The 10,806-nt window shown below is 38.7% G+C and overlaps 1 protein-coding gene across 1 annotated transcript in view; it reads right to left on the minus strand.

Moving 5' to 3' along the window:
- The window catches only part of NARS1 (asparaginyl-tRNA synthetase 1), a 79,408-nt gene extending 69,257 nt beyond the window's left edge, over positions 1 to 10,151 (minus strand). Inside the window, exon 1 of the mRNA XM_053701145.1 lies at positions 10,008 to 10,151. Coding sequence (XP_053557120.1) covers positions 10,008 to 10,050 — 43 coding nt within the window. The 5' untranslated portion in view covers positions 10,051 to 10,151. The remainder of the gene's footprint in view (positions 1 to 10,007) is intronic.
- Between the last annotated feature and the right edge of the window lie 655 nt (positions 10,152 to 10,806).

The following is a 10,806-nucleotide window of genomic DNA, read 5'->3' on the forward strand; positions in this document are numbered from 1 at the left end:
TACCCCCATCAAACCATATATTTTTAAAAAGTAGACACCCTAGGGTATTTCAAATGCTGGTATTTTAACACTTTGCATGCACTAATTCAACCACCAGTCTTTGTCAAACTTTTGGGTAGTCATTTTGGTGTGTTATTTTTCACACGCATTGTACTTTAGGCATGGATTCTCAGTTCCTGTTATATGTTACTGACCAAAAACACCTCAATATGTGTTCAACAACAACTTCTGAGTACAGTGATACCCCCCATGTATAGGTGTGTCGGGTTCTCTGGGGGCTAAAAGGCCTTAATTTTAGGGGGCGCATTCCAGTTTTTCAACTTGGAATTTTCATATCTGTCATCATGCACCCATGTCCTATTTGGGACATTTCTGAAGCCGGCCAATGTAAATTACCCCCATCAAACCATATATTTTTGAAAAGTAGACACCCTAGGGTATTTCAAATGCTGGTATTTTAACACTTTCCATGCACTAATTCAACCACTAGTCTTTGTCAAACTTTTAGGTAGTCATTTTTTTGCATTATTTTTCACACACATTGTACTTTAGGCATATATTCTCAGTCCCTGTTATGTGTTACTGCCAAAAAAAAACCTCAATATGTATTCAACAACATCTCCTGAGTACAGTGATACCCCCCATGTATAGGTGTGTCGGGTTCTCTGGGGGCTAAAAGGCCTTAATTTTAGGGGGGGCATTCCAGTTTTTCAACTTGGAATTTTCACATCTGTCATCATGCACCCATGTCCTATTTGGGACATTTCTGAAGCCGGCCAATGTAAATTACCCCCATCAAACCATATATTTTTGAAAAGTAGACACCCTAGGGTATTTCAAATGCTGGTATTTTAACACTTTCCATGCACTAATTCAACCACTAGTCTTTGTCAAACTTTTAGGTAGTCATTTTTTTGCATTATTTTTCACACACATTGTACTTTAGGCATATATTCTCAGTCCCTGTTATGTGTTACTGCCAAAAAAAACCTCAATATGTATTCAACAACATCTCCTGAGTACAGTGATACCCCCCATGTATAGGTGTGTCGGGTTCTCTGGGGGCTAAAAGGCCTTAATTTTAGGGGGCGCATTCCAGTTTTTCAACTTGGAATTTTCACATCTGTCATCATGCACCCATGTCCTATTTGGGACATTTCTGAAGCCGGCCAATGTAAATTACCCCCATCAAACCATATATTTTTGAAAAGTAGACACCCTAGGGTATTTCAAATGCTGGTATTTTAACACTTTCCATGCACTAATTCAACCACTAGTCTTTGTCAAACTTTTAGGTAGTCATTTTTTTGCATTATTTTTCACACACATTGTACTTTAGGCATATATTCTCAGTCCCTGTTATGTGTTACTGCCAAAAAAAACCTCAATATGTATTCAACAACATCTCCTGAGTACAGTGATACCCCCCATGTATAGGTGTGTCGGGTTCTCTGGGGGCTAAAAGGCCTTAATTTTAGGGGGCGCATTCCAGTTTTTCAACTTGGAATTTTCACATCTGTCATCATGCACCCATGTCCTATTTGGGACATTTCTGAAGCCGGCCAATGTAAATTACCCCCATCAAACCATATATTTTTGAAAAGTAGACACCCTAGGGTATTTCAAATGCTGGTATTTTAACACTTTCCATGCACTAATTCAACCACTAGTCTTTGTCAAACTTTTAGGTAGTCATTTTTTTGCATTATTTTTCACACACATTGTACTTTAGGCATATATTCTCAGTCCCTGTTATGTGTTACTGCCAAAAAAAAAAACCTCAATATGTATTCAACAACATCTCCTGAGTACAGTGATACCACCCATGTATAGGTGTGTTGGGTTCTCTGGGGGCTAAAAGGCCTTATTTTTAGGGGGCGCATTCCAGTTTTTCAACTTGGAATTTTCACATCCCATGCACCCATGTCCTATGTAGGACATTTCTGAAGCCGGCCAATGTAATTTACCCCCATCAAACCATATATTTTTGAAAAGTAGACACCCTAGGGTATTTCAAATGCTGGTATTTTAACACTTTCCATGCACTAATTCTTTGTCAAACTATTAGGCAGTCATTTTTTGTGTGTTATTTTTCACACACATTGTACTTTAGACATGAATTCTCAGCTCCTGTTATGTGTTACTGCCAAAGAAGACCCCAATATGTGTTCACCAACATCTCCTGAGTACAGTGATACCACCTATGCATAAGTTTCTTGGCTTGTTCGGGGGGTGTAATGCCAAATGTCCAACATGCGTTTGTGATTTTTTTTTCACATTTAACATATTTTCTTTGCCTATTGTCTTTTTGGGGGTATTTTAACATACCCCAATTTATTTGTTTCCATGAATGTGCATATTTTTGAAATGTTGACACCCCAAGGTATTGTATATGGTGTGCTTTGATGCATTTGAAGTAACTGTTTTAGCTAAAAAAATTGGAGAAAGTGTATGGTGGCATTTTTTCAATTTTCATTTTTACACACACATTGCTTTTTGACTATGATTTAGGAGAGACTGTTGTAAGTTAGTGCAAAAAAATACTTCAGGTTGTTTTCTGCTAGGCACCCTGAGTACACCTATGCCCCCCATGCATAGGTTTGCCAGGATTTTGGGAAGGTTATGTTACAATTTTATGACTTGTGATTTTAGTTATTAAGTGAGAGTATTTCTTCTGATAGGCCTATCTTTAGTTTGGGGCCTATTGTAAACCCCACTTTTATTTATTGCCATGAATGTGCATATTTTTGAAATGTTGACACCCCAAGGTATTGTATATGGTGTGCTTTGATGCATTTGAAGTAACTGTTTTAGCTAAAAAAAATTGGAGAAAGTGTATGGTGGCATTTTTTCAATTTTCATTTTTACACACACATTGCTTTTTGACTATGATTTAGGAGAGACTGTTGTAAGTTAGTGCAAAAAAAATACTACAGGTTGTTTTCTGCTAGGCACCCTGAGTACACCTATGTCCCCATGCATAGGTTTGACAGGGGTTTTTGTAAAAAAAAAAAAAAAGAACAGCCCCATTTTAGAAAAAAAAATATATTAGTGAAATGTAAAAATCTGGCACATTAAAAGTAAAAAAATAACAAAAAATTTAACAGTAAGCATAACAAAAAAAAAATAACAGCAAATTTATTTATTTTTTAAAAATTGACCATTGTATGGTACCGCTTGAAGCAGTCCCCAATGCAGAGTCCAGGCTGTCCAGGGCAATCAGGACAGTGATATACAGTGTCCCTTCTCTGCCCCCTCTTGGTACAGACTCTGCATTTTTTTTGTGGTCTCTGCTTTGCGGCAGTAGGGGGGATTTTAAAAATAAAATGAGTAGCCCCAACTCTGCTCTCTCCCATCACCGCCCGGGGAGCAGGTGCATCATGGTACAAAATCCCCGAAATGATCTGGAGCTGAAATTGTAAAAAAGTCAGTTTCATTCCGGGGTTTGCTTTTTTGAACAACAAAAAAGCGTTGTGGGTTGCAATCTGCATTAGGTAAATTGCAACCTTTTTGTACCAGGCCCTTGTCTTCCGCATAATTAGGTAGGGCTGCAGCAGCTGATCTGCCAGATCAACCCCACCCATATGCCGGTTATAAGATTTGATGCACACTGGCTTCCTTATGATCTCAGCTCTGCCACGTACAGAGACCGCCACCGTCCTCTCTGTGTGGATGGTGGTAAGAAGGTATACATCCTTCTTGTCTCTGTACTTCAGTGCCAACAGCTCCTCTTGGCGCAGAGCAGAGGTCTCCCCCCTTCGTAGCCGGGTGCGTACAAGTTGTCCTGGGAAACCTTTGCGGTTCTTTTTAATAGTACCGCAAGCTACTGTATCAAAGCAATACAGTAGCTTGAACAAAAGGACACTTGTATAAAAATTGTCTAAGTACAAGTGATACCCTTTGTTCATTAGGGGTAATATCAGGTCCCAGACAATCTTGCCAGTGGTTCCCATATGTTCTGGGCAACCTGGAGGGTCAAGGTGGCTATCCTTTCCCTCATACACCCGGAAGGCCTGAGTATACCCAGTCTCGCTCTCACAGAGCTTATACACCTTTACCCCATACCTGGAGCGCTTGGAAGGAATATACTGCTTGAATCCCAGCCTTCCCTTATACTTCATCAGGGATTCATCAACGCATATATTCCTTCCAGGTGTATAAGCCTCTGCAAACCTGGCAGAAAAGTGGGTAATCAGGGGGCGGATTTTATACAGCCTGTCAAATTGGGGATGCTCCCTAGGGGGGCACAGGCTGTTGTCGCTGAAGTGCATGAAATGAAGAATCATTTCATATCTCTGCCTCGACATACTCTGGGAGAAAATGGGGGTAGAGCAGATGGGGCTACTGCTCCAGTAGGAGCGAACGGAGGGTTTCTTTATGATGCCCATCAGCATAGTCAATGCCCAGAATTTTTTAAATTCTGGCACATTGATGGGGGCCCATTGCTGCTTTGCCAAATATGTTTCAGGCTTTGCAGCACGGTACTGATGGGCATATAAATTAGTTTGGGCGACAATGTTCCCCAATACATCATCACCCAGAAACACCTCCAGAAACTGTTGGGGGCTAAAACCTGCCACATCTATATTTATGCCAGCATTTGCTGTGAAGGGTGGGATATCTGGCCTCTGGAGATGAGGCGTTACCCACTCTTCAGCGGCAATGGCAGCAACACGCCTCCTTCTAGCAGGGGGGCTGGCAGGGGGGCTAGCAGGGGGGCTGGCAGGGGGGCTAGCAGCCACAGATACATCACTATCAGTTGAGACTGCATCTAATGATGTATCTGAGCATATGGCAGGGTCAAAATTGGGGTCTGAGTCAGACATAGAGGCATCTGACTCTGACGCAAGGATGGCATACGCCTCCTCAACACTATATCTTTTCTGTGACATTTTTGTATCTGTCACAGAAAACCAAAATTAATTAATTAACTAAATGGCCTTTGGGTTTTTTTTAAAAAAAGTACAGCTATGCTAATGCCAGTGATTTATAGCGATCACTGGCAAGCTAGGGGTTAAATACTCTTTAAATTAAATTAACTAAATGGCCTTTGGGTTTTTTTTAAAAAAAGTACAGCTATGCTAATGCCAGTGATTTATAGTGATCACTGGCAAGCTAGGGGTTAAATACTCTTTAAATTAAATTAACTAAATGGCCTTTGGGTTTTTTTAAAAAAAAGTACAGCTATGCTAATGCCAGTGATTTATAGCGATCACTGGCAAGCTAGGGGTTAAATACTCTTTAAATCAAATTAAATTAGCTAAATGGCTCTGAAAGGAGCGTTTAGGTTTTTAAAAAATTACAACAAAAATTAACCCCTAAAAAAATGCACAGACAGCAAAAATGTAGAGCTATGCTAATGCCAGTGATTTATAGCGATCACTGGCAAGCTAGGGGTTAAATACTCTTTAAATTAAATTAAATTAGCTAAATGGCTCTGAAAGGAGCCTTTGGTTTTTTAAAAAATTACAACAACACAAATTAACCCCTAAAAAAATTCACAGACAGCAAAAAAGTACAGCTATGCTAATGCCAGTGATGTATAGCGATCACTGGCAAGCTAGGGGTTAAATACTATTTAAATTAAATTAAATTAGCTAAATGGCTCTGAAAGGAGCGTTTAGGTTTTTAAAAAATTACAACAACAAAAATTAACCCCTAAAAAATGCACAGACAGCAAAAAAGTACAGCTATGCTAATGCCAGTGATGTATAGCGATCACTGGCAAGCTAGGGGTTAAATAGTCTTTAAATTAAATTAAATTAGCTAAATGGCTCTGAAAGGAGCCTTTGAGTTTTTAAAAAAAATACAACAACAAAAATTAACCCCTAAAAAAATGCACAGACAGCAAAAAAAAGTGCAGCTGTGCTACTGCCAGTGATTTATAGTGATCACTGGCAAGCTAGGGGTTAATGGCTCTGAAAAGAGCCTTTGGATTTTAAATTTTTTAACAAATAAAAGAAATAAATCTCTCTCTGCTAAAATACAGGTCTCTCTCTTTCTCCAACAAAATGGCAAGTGAGGAGAGGGAGGGAGATCCACACTGATCAGAGTCAATATTTACAAATATTGACATGATCAGACAAATGGGGTATTTTATTATTATTATTTTTTTTTTCTAAGAAGGCTCAGATTGGGTGACCCTAGCTTGCCCCTATGGTGAGACAGGCTAGGGACACCCCCAGATGCCCCATGATGCACCGGGCATCGCCATTTTGGAAGCCTCATGGGGGAGGGGGGGGGGGGCGCTATATGTGGGGCTTTTTAATTTTATATATTATTTTTTTTTTTACATTTTTTATTTTATTTATATACTAACTAAGTGCCTCGACCCACCGAGGCACTTAGCACACTAGCAGAGCATCGGAAGCGTGTCCGATCGCTTCCGATGCTCTGCTGCACTGCCGGGCTCCACGTGGAGCAAAACCGGAAGTGATCACTCAAGGGGGAGTGATCGCTCCGGTCCCGGCACTCCGTAACAGCACTGCAGGGATGCCCAGACATCGAGGCATCCCTGCAGTACTGTAATAGTGCCTGGAAGCGATCCACTTTAGCCGAGGACGTGCAGGGTACGTCGTCAGGCGTTAACTGCCTTTTTTTTCAGACGTACCCTGCACGTCCTCGGTCACTAAGGGGTTAAACAACTAAAGAAAATTTAAAAAAATTCATCTACATTCTCTGATCAAGTTTTTCTTTGACTGTATCATTCTATCTAGCATTTATTTAGTGTTTAATGTCCCTTTAATGCTCTATTTGAGAAAGGGCTAACTCAGTAATGCAGTGATTCTCTGCAGCTATGCATTTGTATTATTGCAGAAATGTTTGTAAAATAGAACTATTCCTACTCAAAAGCAAATCTAGATGACCCTCCTGAATTGAACCCCCGGCAAACTTAAAAACCACCTATCAGCAATTAAGCGCTACAGTGCAAAAATCTGAATACAAAATAAATGCTTGTGAATTATTTAAATACTGACATATTAGCACAAACCCCACCATTTTACAATCAGCTGCAGTTCAGGGATGCACCCCTAGAAAACTCTAGTGAAATTCATGCTCCTGCTCTCCTTTGCTGTGGTCATTTAGTCATGAATGTAAACAAATCTGTGATTTGATAAGTGAGCAAAATAAGTTCAAATTTCAGAGGTATTTTACAGCTCAAACATGCAAAATAAGCCATGAATACATATTTCAGTGTTGTTGTTTTTCCCTTAAAGGAATTCGAAACCCAAACATGTTCTGATTCAGACAGAGAATACAGTTTTAAAAAAGTTTCCAATTTACTTCTATTATCAAATTTTCTTTTTTGAAGAGAAACCTATATAAGTGTCTGGTGCACTACATGGTACGAAATAGTGCTGCCATTTAGTGCTCTTGCCAATGGATAACAGTCTTGCAAAACTGCTGCCATATAGTGCTCTAGACTGCGCAAACTGAGCTTACGACCCTGCTTTTCATCAAAGGATACCAAAAGAACAAAGACAATTTGACAATATAAGTAAATTAGAAAGTGGTTTCAAATAGCATGCACTGATTCATGAAAGAATGTGTTTGGGTTACATATCCCTTTAATTAAACATTTTATGTGCAATTACATTTGTAATTAAACTGCTGAGCACAACTACTTTACTCACCATGCAATTGTATTTCCTCTTGTGGTTGCAGCTCTCTTCAAAGCCGTTCTCTCATTTTAAAAGTGAAGCATCTTCACACTGGGCGCCGCCATCTTGGAGTTTCTGTATTCTTGCACACAATGACAGAAGCAGTGCGCACTCACAGATCTGCCATATGGTTTTCTTCTTGACTTCAGCTTAGAGTGCACAATACAGAGCAGGAGCTGAACATTATTGCAGCAACGGCATTTTGCTATAATATTCCTGAGGGCTTTTTTATGTATTTTGTAACGTTTAAACCAGGTTGAGAAAAAGTAGAAATAAGTAACGCTTCTGTTTCTATTGTGCAACATAATCCAAAGTGCAAGTTACGCCGTCAAAAAGTCAGTGACATCACTGATCTGTGAAAGCTCACAGCTTCTGTCACATGGCGCAACAATGCGTGAGCTACAAGATGGCGGCACCCAGTGTAAAGATGCAAAGCTTTGTCAACTGCCTTGTGTAATGTAAAAGAGATGCAGGTAGCGAGAATAAAAACACTAGCATAGTGAGTAGTAAATATGCTACTGTAGTTGTACACATCACACTGGCAACAATACGGATAGAAGCACTTTATTTTATACCATTATGTCTAAACCTCTAATTAACAATACAGTTTGTAAAAAAAAAAAAAACTGAATGCATTAAATATAAGTAAAATAGAAATGACATTGTACTTATAATTGCCTTTGTATAATACATCATTGTTTTATTTTCCTTAAATAACTAATAGGGGATTAGATGTTTTGTCTAACGTCCCTTTAACATAAGGTTAATTTTTGGTATTAGCTGTTAAATAAAGCTTTTAGTAACTGTCTTTTTTTTCTCTGTACACATCAATAAACGGGATATTAAAAATAAACCACTCCTCGCTACATCACATAGACAAAAATGGAAACATAGAACTGAAACCGAAAATAAAAAATAACAATGCACTTACTTTCTGCTAACTAGATTTAGAGGGCAACTGGGCATGAACAAAGTGTTTACCCAGTTATAATACTGCGTGCCTGATGACTGTACACAGAACCGATTAGAAGGAACATGTTCTGAGTATAAGCTGCCTAGGCTAAGCACACTTCTCTAATAAATCTGTGTATAAATTGTGAATGAAATGCCAAACTTGACACAAAATGGTATTGTACTGAAGTAGCAACTGCAATGTTGCAGTATGTAAATCATAAACTGCAAAATATCCAGTGCCAGGTGAATTTAAAAAGCACTGGGATTGCATAATGTCCCCAATAATTAAGATCAAATTTGCATGATGTGACTAGAGAAATGAGGACCTAAATTGCAATACAGAACCTTCTAGGTTTATAAATAAGTACAGACTCCATATGATGTAGGGACAGTATATAAAATGAGCCAGGTCCATACAGCAAGACAGGCTTATCCAATGTCACACAGCTGGCTAAGCACATGGCTCTGCAGAAAGAAAAGCTCTGTGCTACTGCCGTAGGGCTGGGTAACCCTGCTATGTTCCCTGAATAAAAATAAACAAAGTTCATTGTGTATAGCCCAGCAAATATCACTCCTCCAATTATCTAACCATTATCATAGTAAACCACCATTTGCAAAAAAATAATACACTGAAGCACAATCGTTTGATGTAAATCAAACTAAATCTATTTGATTAAATACAATTGTTCTAGATGGACAGAATATTTAAAAAAAATAATAAACTAGGGTTAAATATTAAAGGGATATGAAACCCATTTTTTTTCTCTTACATGATTCAGATAGAACATGAAATTTTAAGCAACTCTCGTTCTCTTGATATTTTTATTTGAAAAAGCAGGAATGTAAGCTTAGCAGCTTGCCCATTTTTTGGTTCAGAACATGAGTAGCGCTTGCTTATTAGTGGCAACATTTAGTTACCAATCAGCAAGTGCTACCCAGGTGCTGAACCAAAAATTGGCCGACTCCTAAGCTTACATTCCTGCTTTTCAAGTAAAGATGCCAAGAGAATGAAGAAAATTGATAATAGGAGTAAATTAGAAAGTTGATTAAAATTGCTGCTTTATCTGAATCATGAAAGAAAAAAAATGTGGGTTTCATATCCCTTTAATGAAGCAAAACATTGCTTACATCTCTGGCAATAAATAGGTTAACTTTTAATATACCAATGCACTGCAGACCTATATGGCAGGTAAAAGGTTAAATACAGATGTAGCCTTGCCATGCAGACTTCTCTAGCAGGCACATGGTTAAATATCAATGTTGCTACAAGCTGTATCTATGAATGGTAGAAAGTGATTGCAGATGTTACGGGACAGACTAGGTAGCTGCGTGACATGTACATCACTAAATACCCAAGGAACATTAGGAGGATTATTATAACGTGTTCCTTACCCAGCCCCAGCTGTGCGGTACCGTCAGTGATCACCTCTGTCATGTTTCAAACCGTGACTGCCAGTTGCATCAGATTTCGGCTTCCTTCTCCGCAGTACGCATGCGCACTACGGACGCACCCGGAGACGTCACACTTGTCCTGCCTGTGACTGGCAGGGAAATGCATTAACTGACTCACCCTGAAGAAGTAGTTCAATACCTTGTCCTCCATCTTTGTCTAGGGCAAACGGTTTCTTTGAGGCACCTGTCAAATAAAGATTATGTTTTATGGCAAAACAATGCTTTACGATTTTTTGCACTCATACTCACTAGTTTGTTATAATGTAACAGATTTTTTTTAACAGGTTGTCAGAAAAGACACAACGAGTCTATTATAGTCTTCATGAGGCGATATTTCTTTATTTGTCCCTGAACTGAAGTTCTCGATAGAACATCGTTCGTTTCTTCTCAAACTTGAACAGCAATCCATGGACCATGACCATGTACTGTATACACTTAATTTATTTCTGTTGTCACCCTGACATCATTTTACACCAATGTCGGATTTGTTTTTTTTTTTTATTTCTGGTTAGTTTACAAATAGTGGAAATTATGTATTAGTGACTGAATAATACAGATTTTATTAAAGGGACATACAACCCATTTTTTTCTTTCATGATTCAGATAGCACATGCAATTTTAAGCAACTTTCTAATTTACTTCTATTATCAATTTTTCTTTGTTCTCTTGGTATCTTTATTTGATAAGGCAGGAATGTAAGCTTAGGGGCAAGTGTTCTGTCGAAAAGAGCTACAATGTC

This window comes from Bombina bombina, chromosome 2 (assembly GCF_027579735.1).
Source record: "Bombina bombina isolate aBomBom1 chromosome 2, aBomBom1.pri, whole genome shotgun sequence".
In the NCBI taxonomy this organism is placed as follows: Eukaryota; Metazoa; Chordata; class Amphibia; order Anura; family Bombinatoridae; genus Bombina; species Bombina bombina.